At 37.2% G+C, this 20,865-nt stretch overlaps 1 protein-coding gene across 1 annotated transcript in view; it reads right to left on the bottom strand.

The window, feature by feature from the left end:
• Ndc80 (kinetochore protein Ndc80) overlaps positions 1–3,658 on the bottom strand; it is a 15,878-nt gene extending 12,220 nt beyond the window's left edge. The window contains exons 1-5 of the mRNA XM_028303673.1: positions 3,340–3,658; positions 2,940–3,123; positions 2,730–2,825; positions 2,268–2,353; positions 569–773 (exon numbers count right to left, since the gene is read on the bottom strand). Coding sequence (XP_028159474.1) covers positions 569–773; positions 2,268–2,353; positions 2,730–2,825; positions 2,940–3,123; positions 3,340–3,392 — 624 coding nt within the window. The 5' untranslated portion in view covers positions 3,393–3,658. The remainder of the gene's footprint in view (positions 1–568; positions 774–2,267; positions 2,354–2,729; positions 2,826–2,939; positions 3,124–3,339) is intronic.
• Positions 3,659–20,865: the final 17,207 nt, after the last annotated feature.

Raw genomic sequence — 20,865 nt, 5'->3', positions numbered from 1 at the left:
TGACGTAGTGTCTCACTTGAGTGACGTAGTGTCCCACCTCAATGACGTAGTGTCTCACTTGAGTGACGTAGTGTCCCACCTCAGTGACGTAGTTTCCCACCTCAGTGACGTAGTGTCCAGGGTTCGAGGATATACAGGGTGTTACTTTGCATTCTTGCCATATTTACAGAGGTTACTATATTACTGATACTGAACACAAATCCGTAAAAAAATATTGCCCGAAATTTTTTTTTTTAATCTTGATTATTTTATTTTATCGACAATCTGTTAAACACACCACTAATTATCGTAACGCATGCACATCACTTGTTGACGATGGCGATGGAGACTTTTTTACTTTTTATTGTATTTTTAAATATCTATTGCAATCTATTGTCTTTAAAATGTCTTTTTGACACTTGTAAAAAACTGAGAAATCCATCAATCACGTTATAAATAATACAAAAATGTCTGAAGCGTATTCAAACAACGAATAATTTAATCAAAATGGTGCTTGGAGTGTCTGCAAGACGTCTTAGACGAAATGCTTGATGACGTACCCTTAGCGTTACACCAAATGCTCTACTACCAGCAGNTTGGCGACGTAGTTGTCGTTGTTGAGCTTGGCGTCGCGGGTGACGGCGGCCAGCAGCGCGCCCGCGATGTCCACGAAGCGCGCGATGGTGAGCGGCCGGATGAGCGCCATGCTGGAGCCGTCGGCGGCGCCGCGCCGCGCCAGCGCCTCTTGCACCCGTGCGCACTCGGCCCGTTGCCAGCCCGCGTTGGATAGCGGCCTAAAGAAATTGTTGAGGTACGGGATTGCGAATGAATGTTAAAGTCCGAAGGAGAGTAAAAATGTTTATTACGTTAACTAGGACATAGTTACAATGTTAAATGGTCGCGATGGTTCCGAAAATTGCACTAAATAATTATTATGTTAAAACTTAATCGATGCGCGGCCACTGCTGACCACGCAACCTACTTTTTAAAGTACGTGTCGGGTGCGTTGCACCAAACAGAAATAACATTTGAAATTCAGGTTTTGAAGATAGCAAACACACTGAGAACTGCCAGCCCGCGTTGGATAGCGGCCTAAAGAAATAACACTTGAAATTCAGAAGGTTTTGAAGATAGCAAACACACTGAGAACTGCCAGCCGGCGTTGGATAGCGGCCTAAAGAAATAACATTTGAAATTCAGAAGGTTTTGAAGATAGCAAACACACTGAGAACTGCCAGCCGGCGTTGGATAACGGCCTAAAGAAATAACAATTGAAATTCAGAAGGTTTTGAAGATAGCAAACACACTGAGAACTGCCAGCCGGCGTTGGATATCGGCCTAAAGAAATAACATTTGAAATTCAGAAGGTTTTGAAGATAGCAAACACACTGCGAACTGCCAGCCCACGTTGGTAGCGGCCTAAAGAAATAACATTTGAAATTCAGAAGGTTTTGAAGATAGCAAACACACTGAGAACTGCCAGCCGGCGTTGGATAGCGGCCTAAAGAAATAACATTTGAAATTCAGAAGGTTTTGAAGATAGCAAACACACTGAGAACTGCCAGCCCGCGTTGGATAGCGGCCTAAAGAAATAACATTTGAAATTCAGAAGGTTTTGAAGATAGCAAACACTGCAAACTGCCAGCCCGCGTTGGATAGAGGCCTGAAGAAATTAAGAAGCTCCTGAATGCCGAATTTCGTCAGTGTGTGCGTGCGCGCCGCATACGTATATTGGCGCGCTCACATACAAACCGCGCTCGTTGCGTTTCTATGAAGATGACCTAACTCATTTGTATTTACTCTGATAGTGGTCTAAAGAAATAAGATTTGAAGTTCAAAAGCTCCTGAAGGACGCAAACACGCACGTTAGATAGGGATCTAAAGAAATAATAAGATTTAAAATAAAGAATATCCTGAAGAGCAAGCACTGCGCGCTACCAGCAGCCTCTGTTGGATAACTGCCTAAAGAAATAACTTAAAATTCAGTAGAATACCAACATACTGTGCATATCCAGCAGAAACCAGTTTATTGTAGCAAGATATTAAGATGTTATATTGCACCTAAGACGCATCTAGAACTCAAAATTCAGAGTGATTAGAAATTTGTGAAGTCAAAGTTAAAGGAAGACAAAATGGCACTGTCAGATTTGCTAATGGCTGATTGATTGAGATTTTCTACAGATAATGTTGAAAAGCTCTATAGAATAAAATCATTGTCTAATAAGAAACTTGATTGTAACATCAGAAATAATTTTCACTGTATTGTTTAATCAACTAATTTTACTAACCTTTGGTCTTTGATCGTCACAAAAGCCAGAGCTCGCTCAAGTGATGTCTGCCAGCTACGGCTTGCCCTATCTTCCGATGGTGTCCTCTGCAAAAGATAGAAAAGTATGAAATTAACATAATCCTACTAGAAAGTGGTGTCTTAGGGTGGAAACTTCTTCTGGTAAATACTATGATGTTATGTTCTGTGTCTAAATCAGTCTTTCCCAAAGTGGGCGATAACGCCACCTTGTGGGCGCTGCAGGCTTAAAAAAAATCGGGATGTTGTGTAGAGGCTTGGGAGGCGTCATCTACTAGGAGGAATCTTAGACACCGACGGAGCTCGACTCTTGACTACAAAAATGGGGGGCGCTAAAAAATAATTTATTCTCAAAGTGGGCATTAGACTAAATAAGTTTGGGAACCACTGGTCTAAATATTATAAATATGTTTAGAGAAAACTTATAATGTTCTACATTCCTTACCACTGGTGTTGTTGTAGGCCTGCTGGAATAGTGGCTGCCCCGTAATGGTGTCATGGAGGATTGTCCAAACCTCTCGCTTTGCTGTGATCTTGATCTCTAAATTGAGAAGAATTTGATTAAAACTCTGTTTTGTACACTATGATAACTATGATAACAGTTAAAAATAATGAAGTTGTGTCATGATAATAATAATATTTAAATAGCACTTACTCCATTGAGCGGCAGCTTGGTAGCCGACGCTTCTCTGCTCAACCGGGAGCCTCCGAAGGTGCCTCTTGGGTCCGCGCTGCTGGACCTCTGGCCTGCGGTACTAGGCCTTCTGGCCTCGGTGGACAGACGGTCTGTGGAACCTGGCCGTCGCGGTTTGGGCAGTAAGGAAGGCTTGCCTTCCAATCTAACAAGTTTACGAAGTTGTAAATACTTGTACGTGCATCTCCTACAGCAATGCACTATTTATATTTATATTTTTATTGTGTTACTACCATTGTAAGGTTTTGTGCAATAAAGAAATATATTATATTATATTATATATATATATTAAAACATACATAATTACACAATGTAATCAAAGAAAACTACACACTTGGTATAAACGGCTCACAACACTTACCTAGACTTCCTCATAGCAGATGACTGCCCAGGCACATATCTTGTCGGAAGCATTTTACACAATTATATCACCAATAGGACATGTAGTTTAATTTTACAAAATTACAATAAATTTTTACTTTCACAATTCACAACAACCAGTTTTCGTTGGAAATTCAAATTTCAATCATAACAAATGTTAATGTCAGATTCGCCTCCACAGATTAAGTTATTTCACTTCTCACTCGACTAGCAAGAGCTAGCTCACTAGTATTGAGCTAGGAGGAGCTAAATGATGTGGTTTTAAATTTAAATTCGACTTAACCTTTTCGCGGGTAGAGGGAGTAGCCTAGCCTACAGCCTACAGGGATGTATGGATATCCGTAACCGTAACCGAAATTTTCGGATATCCGAAATAAAAAAATATCCGTAACCGTAACAGATTCAAAAGTTTCGGATAGTTTCGGATGTAGGCAGTTTAAATTGTTTTTTGTATAGCATTATATGTAAAGGCATAACAGCCTGATTTACCTTTATAATGCCATCTAGTATAATTTTTTATTTTTTTATTACTTTTTATTCGATTGCCACGAACGAACCGTGTTGGACAACTATTGCAAATTGCATTCTAAAGCACAGATATCCGCAACCGTAACGGAAACTTTCAGATATCCGAAATAAAAAAAATATCCGTGACCGTAACCGAAACCGATATATTATTCCAATATCTGTAACCGTATCCATAACCGAAACTACATATCCATAACATCCCGTAAAATAATGTGTATTTCTATTTAAAAGTTGATACTGAATGTCAAGTGGACCTATATTTTTCTAAAAATATAGCTACAAAATCTAGGACAGACGTTTACCTGTTATAATAACAGGTATATATTGTTGGAAAGCTGATAGAGCAGTCTGCGTAGCTCGAGTTCGGCAGGGCGGTGAGAGGGCGGCCGACGAGGAAGTGGCCGGGCGTGAGTGGCGTCAGGTCTGCGGGGTCCGACGACAACGGAGAGAGTGGCCGAGAGTTAAGTATCGCCTCGATTTGCACTAAAGTGGTAGTGAGCTCTTCGAACGTAAGGTTACAATTTCCCAGCACTCTATTCAAATGAAATTTAACTGACTTAACGCCAGCCTCCCAGAGACCTCCAAAATTAGGACTATACGCAGGTATGAAATGAAAATTAATACTTTCCTGCGCCATGTCCGAAGCCAACGAATCACAATTGCCTTTTAAAAATTTCGAAATCTCGTTAACCGCTCCTACGAATGAGGTACCGTTATCTGAGAATATGTGAGAGGGTTTTCCTCTGCGTGAGATGAATCTGCGCAGCGCNGTCAGGCTATATATCAAAATAGTTTATAGAGACATCTATTGATAGCTATGTGAACCTATGATGTGTCACATTCAAATTTAAAAAATAAAATAAAATGACAGTTGTAATTCAGCAACCGACTCGTTTTACTTATAGGTTATGGGCCCAGACCCATTTTAAGTGAAAAAACAGTTTTATTGTAGTATTTTTCGTGTTGAGTCAGTTAAAATGAGTTCCAGTTATCTCGCAAACGTGCCAAAGCTAAAAGGTCGCGAAAATTTCGACGATTGGGCGTTCGCAGTGGAGAACTTGCTAGTTCTGGAGGGTGCAGAGAAGTACCTAAAGCAAGAAGGAACGGGTGCAGTCGCAGCAGAGGCAGATGCAAAGACTCGAGCAAAAATGATTTTGACGATTGATTCATCATTATTTGTGCACATAAAGGATACAACGACCGCGAAGGAATTGTGGACAAAACTGCGTTCTTTGTTCGATGATTCAGGATTTTCACGGAGAATAACGTTGCTTCGTCACCTGATTTCTATAAGGTTGGAAATCTGTGAAAATATGACNCTTAATCAGTGGGCTTTTGCTAGGCAAATCCTTATTTCCCATTAATAAACTATATTCCGGGAATGATTGCATTTGCGATTGTCTCAAAATTACAATTAGTGCTTCATTTAATTCGCAAGTACTTAAGAAGCTAGTTCTTCGCATCGTTCCCTTTTTGCAATTATTTATGAACCTAAGCACATAAGCCACAGTGCGTTGAAGCCTAGAAAGTTTTGAAAAACGACTAAAATCAATAAACTCACTTTGAGTTGCATTAGTTACAATCAAGGTTACTTCCTTCCGAGTTTCAGGCAAATCACTGGCTGTACTAGGCGCTGTTGGGGTTGCAGGCCAGTGCGACGAATCGTGTTTTAAATAATCTGGTCCGTGCCACCATAAATTAAGCGACTGAAGAGATTCTATACTAACTCCACGAGATATTAAATCTGCGGGATTATCTTCAGACGGAACATGTCGCCAAGTACAGTTACCGGTTTTGTCTAAAACTTCAGCTACGCGATTGCGTACGAATGGTTGCAACTTCGAAGGCAACANTTAGAGAACAATATTGGCCCCTAGGTGGCAGACTAGTGGCGAAAAGAACATGTAACAGATGTATTATTTGCAAGCGAATGAAAGGAGTAACTGCTAAACAAATAATGATTTTGACGATTGATTCATCATTATTTGTGCACATAAAGGACACAACGACCGCGAAGGAATTGTGGACAAAACTGCATTCTTTGTTCGACGATTCAGGATTTTCACGGAGAATAACGTTACTTCGTCACCTGATTTCTATAAGATTGGAAAGCTGTGAAAATATGACGAATTATGTGACACAAATAGTTGAAACGTCTCAACGTTTAAGCGGAACAGGATTCGCTATAAATGATGAATGGGTTGGTTCATTGTTACTTGCTGGTTTACCTGAGCGATTCATGCCTATGATAATGGCGATAGAGCACTCCGGGATTCAAATAACCGCGGACTCGATCAAGTCGAAATTACTTGATATGGAAGTGGAAGATCTAAGTGAAACGGAACGTAGCTCGGCATTAGCAGCAAAATGGCAGAAAAAACCGGATAAACAGAACAGCACTAGCAAACATGGCGGACAGACAACCAGCAGTACGTCAAAGTCACNAAATGATGAATGGGTTGGTTCATTGTTACTTGCTGGTTTACCTGAGCGATTCATGCCTATGATAATGGCGATAGAGCACTCCGGGATTCAAATAACCGTGGACTCGATCAAGTCGAAATTACTTGATATGGAAGTGGAAGATCTAAGTGAAACGGAACGTAGCTCGGCATTAGCAGCGAAATGGCAGAAAAAACCGGTTAAACAGAACAGCACTAGCAAACATGGCGGACAGACAACCAGTACGTCAAAGTCGGGAAATGTCAACAACACGAAAACAGAAGAAGCGCNACCAGTACGTCAAAGTCAGGAAATGTCAACAACACGAAAACAATAATTTGTTATCGTTGCAAAGAAATTGGTCATTACCGTAACCAGTGTCCACATTTGAAGGAGAAAACAGAAACTAAGAAACAGAATAGTGCTTTCAACGTTGTATTTCTCAGTGGAGGTTTCAGTAAAAGTGATTTTTACATCGACTCTGGTGCAAGTATGCACATGACACCGAATGAATGTTGGCTGAAAAATCCTCAATACTCATCAAGTTTACCAGAGATCATCGTTGCCAATAAGACGAAAATTCCTGTTTTATGTTCAGGTGACATAGAAATAACGACAAGTTGCAACTACGACATAACTGTGAAGAATGCGTTGTGTGTACCAAATCTCACGACTAACCTCTTGTCGGTGAGCGAGTTGATTAAAAACGGGAACAGCGTCGTATTTAAGCCGAATAAATGTCTCGTAAAGAACACATTGAACAAGTTGGTTGCAGTAGCTGATCTGGTTGATGGAGTATACAAGGTGAGAGTACAAGCACAGAAATGTTTATTGACAGCAGTCAGTGGAGATACATGGCACAGACGGCTTGGTCATATTAATAGCACGGACATGAACAAGATGAAGAACTGTGCATTGGTAGAAGGACTTGATTATGCTGATGGATTCCTGACAAGCAAATCCAGCTGTCAAATATGCTGCGAAGGAAAGCAATCAAGATTTCCATTCAGCAATCAAGGATCACGTGCCACAGAGATTCTTCAGATCATTCATTCAGATGTCTGTGGGCCCATGGAGACTGCGTCAATAGGAGGTGCACGATATTTTTTAACATTCATTGATGATTTCACTAGAATGACCTTTATTTACTTCTTGAAGGCTAAGAGTGAAGTGTTGAGCCGTTTCAAAGAATTTAAGTCTATGGCAGAGAATCTTCAGAATAAGAAAATAAAAATCTTGCGTACAGATAATGGCTGTGAGTACTGCAGTAAAGATTTTGAGGATTTCTTGAAGAAAGAAGGAATAATACACCAAAAGACAAACCCTTACACACCGGAACAGAATGGACTGAGTGAAAGGTCAAACCGAACCATAGTGGAGAAAGCGAGATGTTTACTTTTCGAAGCAGATCTGGATAAGAGATTTTGGGCAGAAGCTGCCAACACAGCTGTCTATTTGAAAAACCGATCAGTTGCTTCAAGTATTGAAAAGACTCCATATGAAGGTTGGAACAACAAAAAACCAAATTTACAGCATATTCGGATTTTTGGAAGTACAGTTATGGTTCATATACCCAAAGAAAAAAGAACCAAGTGGGACAAAAAATCGAAAATGCATATTCTGGTTGGCTTCAGTGATAACATCAAGGGTTACAGAATTTATGATCCAGTTAAAAGGACTGTAACTACGAGTAGAGATGTTGTGATTATGGAAAAGTCACGAAGCATAGAAGCTGTAATTATTCCAGTAGAGACCACAAATTCAGTGGGGGAGTTGCTGGAGGAATCTGTGGTGAACCCAGAACTCTCTCCTGTTCAGTCGAGTTCCAGTGTGTGTGAAGATAAAAATGTAGAAAAAGAGAGTAATAAGACAGAACAAGAAGTTGAAATTCCTCAGCCCGACTGTGAAGAACCAAAGAAAAGGCAAAGAAAGAAGCCAGAAAGGTATGGTTATGCAAATTTTAGTGCTACGTCTATAGGAGAAGATAACTTGACTTATGCTGAAGCTGTCAGTGGTCCCGAGAAACAACAGTGGTTGCAGGCGATGGCGGAAGAGCTGCAGTCATTTGACGACAACCAAGTTTGGGAGATTGTCGACGCTCCAGATGGCGCTAGCGTAGTACAGTGCAAATGGGTATTAAAAAAGAAGATAGAATATGATAATAAAGTGAGATTTCGTGCGAGACTGGTTGCAAAAGGCTTCACGCAGAAGGCTGGTGTGGACTATCAGGAAACTTTTTCACCCGTGATTAGGCACTCAACCTTGCGGTTATTATTCGCTCTGGGAGTTCAATTAGATATGGATGTTACTCATCTAGATGTCACAACAGCTTTTCTTAATGGTTATTTAAAAGAAAGCATCTTTATGCATTTACCAGAAGGTTTTCCTGTTAAAGATTCTAATAATAAGGTACTAAAGTTGAGAAAGGCTGTTTATGGCTTGAAGCAGTCATCCTTAGCTTGGTATGAAAGAGTAGATGAAGCATTGTGCAATTTAGGGTACAGTAGATGTAAACTTGAACCTTGTGTTTTTGTAAAATATCACAGTAACGATAGGAAAACTATTGTTGGGATTTATGTTGACGATTTTTTAATCTTTTCAAATAGTAAGTCAGAAACTAAGTCTCTGATAGAAGCACTAAGTCAAGTATTTAAGATTAAAAATTTGGGTCAAGTTAAACAGTATTTGGGCATGAGAATTAACATAAATAAAAATGTTATTACAATAGATCAGGAGAATTATATTGAACAGTTGGCAAATAAGTTCAATATGACTGATTGTAATATAGCAAACACGCCCATAGAATGTAAATTAAATCTTGAGAGATCTAATAAGTGTGATAGTAACATACCTTTTCAGAGACTAATAGGTAGCTTGATGTATTTGGCGGTCTTGACAAGACCAGATATTGCATACGCAGTTAATTATCTCAGTCAGTTTAACAATTGTTATTCAGCATTGCATTGGAATTATGCAAAGAGAATTTTAAAGTATTTGTTAAAGACCAAAAATTATTGTTTAAGATATTGTAAAGAAGGAACAGAACTTGTTGGCTTTGTAGATGCAGATTGGGCCAGTGATACCATTGATAGACGTTCCTATACAGGATATTGTTTCATTAAATCTGGTTCTGCTGTTTCATGGGAAAGTAAGAAGCAAAGAACTGTAGCCCTCAGTAGCTGTGAGGCAGAATACATGGCTTTGTCAGAAGCGTGTAAAGAGGCTGTGTATCTGCAAAATTTGGAATGTGAATTGATAGGTTGTTGCAGTAAGATTGTCCTGTATAATGATAATCAGAGTGCATTGAAGATGGCAAATAACCATAATTCTCATAAACGTTCTAAGCATATTGATGTTCGATATAACTTCATTAAAGATGTAATTGATGATGATAAGGTTGAGACAAAGTACTTGCCAACTTCAAGTATGCCTGCGGATTTATTAACCAAAGGATTGTCAGGAACAAAACACTATGAGTTTTATAGTCCAGTCAATAAAGCATTATAGATGGAAAACTGTAGAACACAATTTCTGACTTCAGGACTTTATTTAGACTAGTTAGGAGGTGAACATAGCAAAAGTCCCCGCCCTTAGCCCTTGAGCCGGCGGGGAGAGGGGGCTTTAAAGGTGCCACTTTTCGGTTTTTCGCTTAATCCTCGGAAACTATGCGTCCTAGTGACATGACTACTTTGAACCAAAAAAAGCATATTCAATTTGCTACAGGTGAGATCGACAAGTTTTTCTATAAATTATATAGTTTTCGCGGCATTTGCTCTAGAAGGTCTGTAATATTGGAAATTTTATTTTTGTCTTACATGTTCCCATCAGGAGAAAATCGACTAAATCAACATTGAGCAATCATTCTAGACATGCGGGAGCATGTTAAGCCTAGTTCCAGCGAGGGGACTACACCGTGCGTATATTTAGACGAATCACTTTGAGCCACTTTTGACTCCTCATCACTCAAAAACTACTGTGCATTAACACTTCAAATTTGGCTCATGTGTTGAGACTTGCAAGATATACATCAGTTTCAAATTTCATAAATATGCCTCAAACGGTTCTTTAGATATTGACGTCCAAAAATCTACATGTCTGACCTATAGACCAAATTCTAACCACTTCCAGATGACCTCGAAGGTTCAAATTTGGCATCCAGAAAGGTAGTTATGTAAATACAAAGGAACAAATAAAAAACCAGTAAATTTTAACATTTCACATGTGATAGATAGATAGTAGTGCTCTAAATATCGATTTTTGAACGTCAATACCTAAATAACCGTTTGAGGTATATTTATGAAATTTGAAGCTGATGTATATCTTGCAAGTCTCAATACATGAGCCAAATTTGAAGTGTTAATGCACAGTAGTTTTTGAATGATGAGGAGTCAAAAGTGGCTCTAATTGGTTCGTCTAAATATACGCACGGTGCAGTCCCCTCCATGGAACTAGGCTTAACCTGCTCCCGCATGTCTATAGTGTTTGCTCAATGTTGATTTAGTCGATTTTCTCCTGAAAGGAACATGTAAGACAACAATAAAATTTCCAATTTTACAGACCTTCTAGAGCAGATGCCGCAAAAACTATCTAAGATGTAGAAAAACTTGACGGTCTCACCTGTAGCAAATTGAATAAGCTTTTTTTGGTTCATAGTAGTCATGTCACTAGGACGCATAGTTTCCGAGGATTAAGCGAAAAACCGAAAAGTGGTACCTTTAAACCCCCCTCTCCCCGCCGGCTCAAGGGCTAAGGGCGGGGACTTTTGCTATGTTCACCACCTAACTAGGCTAAATAAAGTCCCGAGGTCAGAAATTATGTTCCACGGATTTCTCTCTACACCGTCGTTAAGGCATTCATTGACTGGACTATTATGCAAACACTTGGTATTGTTAAAAAGTAAATTTAATTATTATATCCTAGTTTTGTGTTTGTATAGACTGTGAGATTGTAAATGTGTAGTGTAATAGATATTTAGATTATTTGCTATTTTGATATAGTGGGGGTGTTGGAAAGTATATCAAAATAGTTTATAGAGACATCTATTGATAGCTATGTGAACCTATGATGTGTCACATTCAAATTTAAAAAATAAAATAAAATGACAGTTGTAATTCAGCAACCGACTCGTTTTACTTATACAACCAAACCTCTGGGAGGTTTATTTTCAGTTCTATTCAATATGATTTTTCATGGATTCCGTGGAGTTAAGTATGCCCGTAAGCAGGTTTCAAGACGCCACCGGGTCCAAAGCGGGTTGTTCATACGACAACCCACTCGACACTCGATGCGCGCTCAAATTCGAAGTATTTCAATGTTTTTTATAATTTATCACTTCACTGCACTTTAGAACACAAAATAACACCAAATTTGTACACTAAAGTCCATTAAATAATAAATTGAAACCATTAAAACAGATCAACCATGCTTCCCGTTCAACTACCCTCCACGGAATCCTTGGTATTAATAAAGAACGGTATGATACGCAATATTTGTGTCCATTAGTCATCAAATTAGTGGCTATACGAGTTATTATAATCTACGTACTCCTACCTATCTACCTTCTTCAATTGTCAGGTAAATTTCACTGAACCTTTGTTATTTTATGGTTTTAGAGAGTCCAAATGTGTGATTCTACACGTTATTCGTATACGCGGATTAAGAAAGCTTGAGACGCGGTAATCTGTGGGACATTACACGGTATTGTATGGAAGTCATTCAATAAAAGAAATGGAGAGTGATAGCTTGATCCTATTAATATTTGATGGTGAAAGTATAATATCTTACTTTTGTTATTGGCGGATTTGGAAGGAACATAGAGCTGTAGCTCCGTACTAATCCAGGTTCTTATTTTTAATTTATTAATCTAGATTTAATAACCCAAAGGTAAACTGGTCGAGAATGCTTTAGTGCATTAAGTTCACCTTATGTACAAATTTATTTTGGCATTAAAGTTTAAATAAATAAATGAAAACAGGTTTTAGGCTATAATTTATAGACTAGATTCTTCTTCTTCTTATCGTGTCGACAACAAACCTACACAGTGTCAGCCCAAAACTCCTAGATAATAGACTAGATAGAAATAGAATAAAAAGATAGATAGAAAATAGACTAGATTTTTTATCTTTGATATTATTCTTGTATCTTTATGTATACAGCTTAGTTCAACAGTACCTACATATAAATCTGCACAGTTTTTTGGCAATAAATGATCTAAAGGTGCGCTCACACTGTCGTGTCGTTGGTCGCTCTGTTTCTTTTACATCTTTACTTTAAAAAGAAAAAAAGAGAGACATATTGTCATGGTGACAAAATTGATCCGTGCGCGCGCGCCGTAACACTTAACTTGCTCTCAATGGAATCCAGTAGCCCTACAATTCCAAATTCTCTTACGAAACTAGCCCAGCAACGTACCCACATATTTAGAATTTAGAAATAACATAATCATGCAAGACAACCATAGCAAACCGTAGTTTCATGCCCATAAAACACAAATGATCGTTAGAATTGATAGTTACTTTACGGTAGAGCTTATTCATTGCCGTACAAAATTTCGTACGGTTGCAAAATTACGCATGGAATTGTTTGTATGATTCAATAAAACTTGCGTGAGATAAAAATGGCTGTTTTATTGGTGGGTTTCACGGATATTACTGCCGTAAATTCTCTTGTGACTTCCATCAATATGACTTTTAACGAGCGGACCTTAGAAATTTAGATATGGCTGCGTATACTTTCTCGATTTTGATAATAATCCTGCTAAGTGACAAGCAGTGAAAGCCAGGTAGTAGTTTATTACAAGTAGGAAATGCCAGGACAAATATTATCTAAGGCCAGGGACTTGCAAACGGATCTACTAGTCTTCAGTGAGAATCAAACAGTGGGTAATAAGAAAATCCTGAAAAAGGAATCCTGATTTTAATTAGAACTGAAGTCGGAGAAAAATTAATGTTATGATATCCACGAGACTGAATTTTAGGTGAAGTTTGCTTCAACATTTCACCTGAGCATCATCAATCAGGTAAGGATGCAAGAGCTTCCTCGTTATGGATTAAAAAATCTAATATTTTCAGTTTCTTATCAGGTAATATCCTAGTTAAATAATTGACAGTTACCGTAAACATAAGCTACCGTAAAGTTGGTGAATGGGAAGGTTTAACCGATATATCTCTTGGATGGCGGCAGAGCGTTTGCGACTCGCCGCTCTACTTGCGAGTGACCTCGAGCATTCCGGTGTCGGGTTCACATGACGTCGCTGCTTGTTGGTTAAATACAAATGATCGGTGATCACTACTGATTTAAAATAATGCTTTTAAATAAAAATAAAAGTTGGAAAATGGGTGGACAAACAATCTGCTTTAGAAGGTGTAAGGTGTCGCAGCCAGCATTCTGGGCACCATGTCGCGTTGCTTGGACAGCGATTTGGGACATATTTTTTATTTGTAAATATTTAGTTTATTTCTATGTATAATATTTTAACTTTATCCTATGATCGATTTAAATTCAATATCAATAAAGAATATCCGAATCAAGTGTGGAAAATCTACTCTACTTTCTTCCAAAACCACAATAAATAAATAAATAGTTTTTTAAGGAATTTTAAATTCTTGTTTTTTGTAGTCCAATTAACTAAATATCTTAAATTAGTCGTCACATTGCAGATAAATGTGTCTTCCCTTGAAAAAACTAATTCACGTTCGGTTTAACATTTATCTAATTACATGGTATTAACACAGATAATATAATACTAGTATTATAATCTCATACAGTGTGAGTCACGTTAAAGTGTACATATGAAAATAGATGAAACTATACCTATTTTTATCGACAAAAAAGAGGTCAAAAAATTTTTGAGATTTTTTTTTAATTTTTTATAGAATTTTTTTTCTTCAAATTACTTATTGTAAAGAAAACGTAATAACTTTTAAACTAAGCGGTATATCCTGATGAAATAAAAACAGTAATAATGCTAAATAACAGGCGATACTAAAAAAATACATAAAATACACAAAAAATGCCAACAAATAATAAAAAATGATACGTTTTGAAAAAAATCTGCTTAAAAATTCGTGTTTTTTTGGTTATTTTATAAATTTCTCTAAAAAATGCCCCTATAACCGGTGGTTTTTATTACTTTGTATTATTTTCTATCGTATTATCTTTGTAAAACCAAAAATCGCATGTCTCTATCCCTATCACAACATTTGCAATGATCGTTTGAACTAAGCCTCTCCGGGCGCGCCATTCAACGCTTCGTTAACAACAAAACTGAAAATGGCTCTAGATTTGTAATTTTGATAAAGACAAGTTAGATTTCAAATAAAAACAAAAGATTTCGAAGTAAAATAAGCATTTTAGTTAAAATTAAAATTGTCTCTACCTGTAGCGGAGAATAATGTTGTGGCAGGCCTTTGTTCAAACGATCATAGCAAATGTTGTGATAGGGATAGAACCATGCGATTTTTGGTTTTAAAAAGATAATACGATAGAAAATAATACAAAGTAATAAAAACCACCGGTTATAGGGGCATTTTTTGGAGAAATTTATAAAATAACCAAAAAAACACGAATTTTTAAGCAGATTTTTTTCAAAAAGTATCATTTTTTATTATTTTTTGGCATTTTTTGTGTATTTTATGTATTTTTTTAGTATCGCCTGTTATTTAGCATTATTACTGTTTTTATTTTATCAGGATATACCGCTTAGTTTAAAAGTTAATACGTTTTCTTTACAATAAGTAATTTGAAGAAAAAAAAATCTATAAAAAATTTTAAAAAAATCTCAAAAATTTTTTGACCTCTTTTTTGTCGATAAAAATAGGTCTAGTTTCATCTATTTTCATATGTACACTTTAACGTGACTCACACTGTATATTAATGGCAGTAATAATTCACAAGTTAGGATGTATTACAATTAATAACTAAATATCTATCAATAATAAAAACATGAACCAGTTTGGCCTCCAATGAAGCATAATATTATAACTACGACTTCCGTCTAACGTACACCGAAGCTGATAGTAAATTATCACATTTTAATTGCAAAAATATTAAAAGATAACTGTGTTAAGTAAGTAATTATACTCAATGTAAGCAAATAAGGCGAAAGTGATGACATAATAAAAGCTACTTTAATAGTATTTTCATATTTTTTAATTCATCATGTTGTGAAATCGCTCTTCTTTTTGAACTAAGTTTATGAACTTAGGTAGGTAACTGGTAGTTATGAACAAAAATAATTACTTATTTATGATTTGATCTAAGCTCCATTGCTTTATTTAGACTTTTAGCATAAGTAGGTAGATGAAGAACAAGTGCAATAACCTAAGTCCAACTTTTAAACGACTAACTATAACTTTTAGACAACTTTCAGAATATTAATTTCTATCTTGTTTTAAATAAAGCTCACAGTTTAAAAAAATATGAACCGTTATGTAGTCTTGAGTAATTTATTTTAGTATGTTACAAATCGGCAATTTGCACCATAATAGCCAAGCGTATCCCGGTCAAGAACTAAGCATTTCGTATGAAATCATTATTTAGCATTCTAATTACGATTCTTTACTATTCTGTGCACGCATGGGACCCCATAGACGATTTATATTCACCGCCCGACACCCCTTTCGACAGAGTTCTTGACCCCATAGCGGCGTGATGGTAGCCATGATACGTGCGCGTGCGTGATAGATCGATTGATTAATTTGTTAGAGAATACTCGTGATGGCAGGCTTTTCTCGAAAAAAAACTTACTTTTATTTAACACTTTTTTCTACAAACCGCTGCTGAATTTATAGGTATTGTGTTTTTCTAAAGGAGAAAACTTTTCTCTAGATTTCTAATTTTCAAACGAAACATCTCCATCATTCGGTTTGTGAATGCCACAATATCGCAAAAAGATAGGTAACATTTTAAACCTAATTATTGTGACTAACTTTTACGAAAATAAGCCACCACTATATTACTTTTAACTGACTTTAGAAAGGATAAAGTACTCCAAAACCTAGTTTAGTTATCATCAATTGTTTTGCCTCCCAAACCCGTCTGGACCGCGTGGGGAGTGTAGGTCTAATCTACCATTTTCCTCTTGTTAGATTAATGAGGGCTATCGTTTTTATACTTAACAGTTGGCACTCCTGGCGATTAACATGACCTTACTCTACAGTGGCGCCATCTTGATGAGTGCAAATGCGATAGTCCTCCTACCACTTTCGCGCTCAACAGTTGGCGCCACTGTGTTCGCTACTAGCAAGTGACAGGACCTTACTCTACAGTGGCGCCAACTGGTGAGCGCTAAAACGATAGCCCTCATTAGAGAGGATCGTCATGCTCCTGCAGTGGAGACTAAATGACCTAAAGATGAGATGATGATGATAAAATCAGTTTTGACTTTATGATAAAAGTTACTGATAAATGCCACCAAAGTGTAAATTACATGCGTAGTAAAAGCTAACTGGGAAGCTCCTTGCAAAGCACTTGACCCCGGCGTGCCTGCGCCGCGCCGCGACCTTTCGCAACGACCTTTTCACTGAAGCACTGAATGCCTTAGAAGGCTTAGCTTACTCAATCTAAGTGAATGCCTGATAGGATATGTTTAGGACGAGTTGTGTAACGAGATATAGGTCATGTCCTTGGGTACACTATCTGACTCTACGTTTTTAGTGTTATGACTACCGTCCGTATTCACAAACGATGCTTGCTTAAGTGAAGCAGCAAATCGAACGCACAGCGTTGAATAGAGTTCTGTGATTGGTTCGTGTGTTACCCTATGCGGCCACGCGCACCGTGAGACCTCATAGTAATGTTTGTGAATAGGGGCGTACGATTGCCGAGTGTTGTATAATGGAAAGTAGGTATGTACTAGTACACAATTTGACTCTACATTTTTGTTAAAAAATAGCTCCTATTCCAAATAAATAACATTACATTTATAATTTTCTAATCATATTCTTGTGATAAACGGCACAAGCCTGCGTGATCTAAGTTAGTCCATTCAAGTCATTCAATTCAAAACCTGATTGCTTTTTCCTTTTAGGTATATCAGAATGAAGCAATACAAATACTTTTGTATTATATTTTCAAATAAGGCAACCCACGCTCTGCGACTCGTAGTTTTTATTTTATTTTTAGTAGGTAATATCTATGGTATCGTTGCAAAATTATATTGGATTATGTAGTTTAAAGTGACGTGTGTTGGCAAAATGAATTTTCATACAGGAAGGAACCAGGAATATTCTACTTGATCAATATCATTCCAAAAATATGCCATCGTCCAAAATCGATACAATCCACAATTTAACCCTCCTTATGGCACAGTCGGGTAAAAATGATATGTTATTGGACATAAGGTTTGATTCGTGAATTCCACGAGCTTGCAGGCCTGAAATGTCGCCTCTAAGCAAGGCTGAAACAACTTTTACATCGTGCCTGACGTACTACCATTGAAAGCTACAGTCTAGATATCACGACCGTGTGTCTGAGGCTGCATCGCCACGCGTGTCAATTGTTAATTGGAACGCGTCGTGACCTTGTCTACTCCAGTTACTTGCGTTATTATATCATCGACATAAACGGAACTATAGAAAAAGGGTATTTAGCAATGAGCGCACTATTGTGAGATGCCGTTATTGGCTGATGGATATAGTGACAAAGTAGGCTTTAGGTCTACGATTAAAAGAGTAAGGCTGAGTTGCACCATCTATGTTTAACCGTAACTATAACCATAACCGGTGTTTTTTGTATGTGAAATCAGACTTTTGATATTTGTTATAGCTAAAGTAAGATGGTGCAACCCAAAACTAAATATCCTTGATCACTTTACACAAAAGTGTAAATTCCTAAATAAAACATACATTATGGGTATCTCTTAAATACATAAAGAGCATATAGGAATAATAAACATAAATATACATTGTACGGAGATTGAATACATAATCAAAATCAAAAATATTTATTCAGTTTAGACCACAAGTGGCACTTATGAACGTCAAAATGTAGTAAAAAAGAAAAGGTAGCCCTTATGGAGCACTTTACATGTCTCCTTATCTTTTGGGCCCTACCAGCGCTTCGAGACAAACATATGGCAAGTGCTGAGAAGAAACGCCGCAACAAACCTACATAATACATACCTACTTATGCTAAGCAGCTACGTTACAAAAGTTACACGCAAATACGGTAGCTTTTTAAAGTTCGTCAATCACGATTACAAAACACTTTCGCGTGTAACTTCAAATAATAACTTACATAATAAGCAGAAAGTGTATAAATAGAATACATGCGCAGACTTCCCACTGACACCCATTTCCTCGGGTGTCGCGGCCACTCTCACTTTCAACCTGCCTCAAGATCGCACGGTTAATGTTTGAGTTCGATTGAACTTGATACGGAACTTACGCGGTTAGTAAAGGTTTTTAGTAGTAAATATAAGGCTGGGTTGCGCCATCTTTCTTTAAGGTTGACAAACGTCAAAAATCTGTCAAATTCCATACAAAAAACACCGGATAACGTTAAAGTTAGAAGCTAAGTGACAGCATTGGTGTTGGTTGATAGGAGTCTATTACAATATTCAGAAGACTAAGAAAAGAATCGGATTTTGTTATTCCGATTTTGCTACAACTGATACTAGTATTAGCTACCACATTGCAAAATTTCAACAAAATCTGTCCATTATTTTGGCGTAAAAGAGTAACCCATCCATCCTCACAACATTTCGCGTTTATGTGTATAGATACGATTCCAACCATCCTATTGAAATACTGAAAAAGATAGAAGCCTCTGGAGAAAAAGCTGAAGTTGAAGCTTGTCGCAGGCACGGCATGCCAGAGGCTTAAGATTTAAGTAAATAGTGTGTATGTTTGTTACTTCTTCACGTCTAAACGGCTGAAGCAATTTTAACAAAACTTGGTATGGAGTTAGCTGACACCCTGGATTAACACATAGGCTACGTTTTACCGCGAGTACTCTATATTTTTATTTCAAAACCTATCAAAACTATTTAAGACTAGCTTTTGCCCACGGCTTTACCCGCGTGAAATTTATTTTGTCACAGATCGTCATAAATTATAGCCTAGTATATGTTATTCTGGGTTATAAACAATAATACTGTAAAGTTTCATCAAAGTCCGTTCAGTAGTTTTTGCGTGAAAGAGTAACAAACATCCAGACATCCAAACTATCGCATTTATAATATTATTAGGATGCCACTGTCTTTGCTTCTACGTACTGTTATCTGTCCAGTTTCTTGCCACTTCCTAACGCTATCATCCGCTTCTGCCACTCTCACTTTCGGTCGTGTAAGTGGCCATTTGCTATGACGCTATCATAGTAATGGCCTGAACTTGGTAATGTCACGGCTGTCAAAAGTAATTGCGCTTATGTAATAAAATAAGGTGAGTAGAAGATAAGTACATGTACATTATACACTTTAATAACAGGTGATGTGATAGAAACTACATTTTGTAGAGTAGTTTAAGTTAAAATCATAAGTACCCAAATGATTGGTCTAAATTGAATAAAATATTTTTGACTTTGATTTTATTTTAAAATAATAAATAAAACAGTGAAAAAGAGTGCTTTCATAAGATCCAATGTAAGGGACGTAACAAAACATAGTGACCAAGTTTCTTACGCTGCTTCTTCTCAGCATTGATCCATAACTATGTAGTATTGTTCTGAAGCTTTATAATTTATATATTTTTATAATTTTACCTATACAACGTGTTTTAACCTTTTATAGCCGTTGGAACTCCACTTTCATCCATTAGGTGTTTGACTATAATCCGGGCCTTTTCAAGGCGAGAGTGAAAGGCACTTACAGGGCAGATATGTACCATCCTAGACTGCATCCCACTTAACATCAGGTGCGATTGTGGTCAAATACCTGCCTTGTTTTGCATTAAAAAAAACTAAATTATCAATTTTGTGTAATTTGTAGATAAATAATAGTTTTGTAGAGTCATTAGTGATTTTCGATCCACCACACTGTCCAATTCGGTAAGGCTTAGCCAATCCCATTTAAACTATTTTTAATGACATACAACATTTTGGTAACATAATTACTGACCAAAACCGGTACGGATACCATAGACTGACTCATTTTGTATTAAAATGTGGTTACATTAAAATTCCCGAATATGTCACCGCAAAGTCGAATTAAATGAAGGTCGGTTACATCATGGCTAGATTCAGGGCCGCATGCATACTACCAATTGACAGTGACATCGTGTACGGATTCTGCAATATATCTTCGTAGAGTCCAAAATAGAGTCAAGAACAATGTTTAGGGAAAAACAAACGACGAATTGTAATTTAATGGAGACTACAGTCTGCAGTTTAATGAGTATTTAATCGCAGTTAAGCTATAATAGGTTATAGTTTTAACAGCTTAGGCTAAGTTGCACTACCTAACTTAAACAGTAACTATGTCGATAACCGGTGCATTTTGTATGGAGTTTGACAGAGTTTTGACGTTTGTCAAAGTTAAAATAAGATGGTGCAACCCAGCCTTAGACTTTAAGGTCAGTCTAAGTTTATAGTAAACTTT

The sequence above is a fragment of the Ostrinia furnacalis genome, unplaced genomic scaffold (assembly GCF_004193835.3).
Source record: "Ostrinia furnacalis isolate ACB-3 unplaced genomic scaffold, ASM419383v2 OfSCF1268, whole genome shotgun sequence".
NCBI lineage: Eukaryota > Metazoa > Arthropoda > Insecta > Lepidoptera > Crambidae > Ostrinia > Ostrinia furnacalis.
This window is presented reverse-complemented; position numbering and strand designations above follow the sequence as displayed.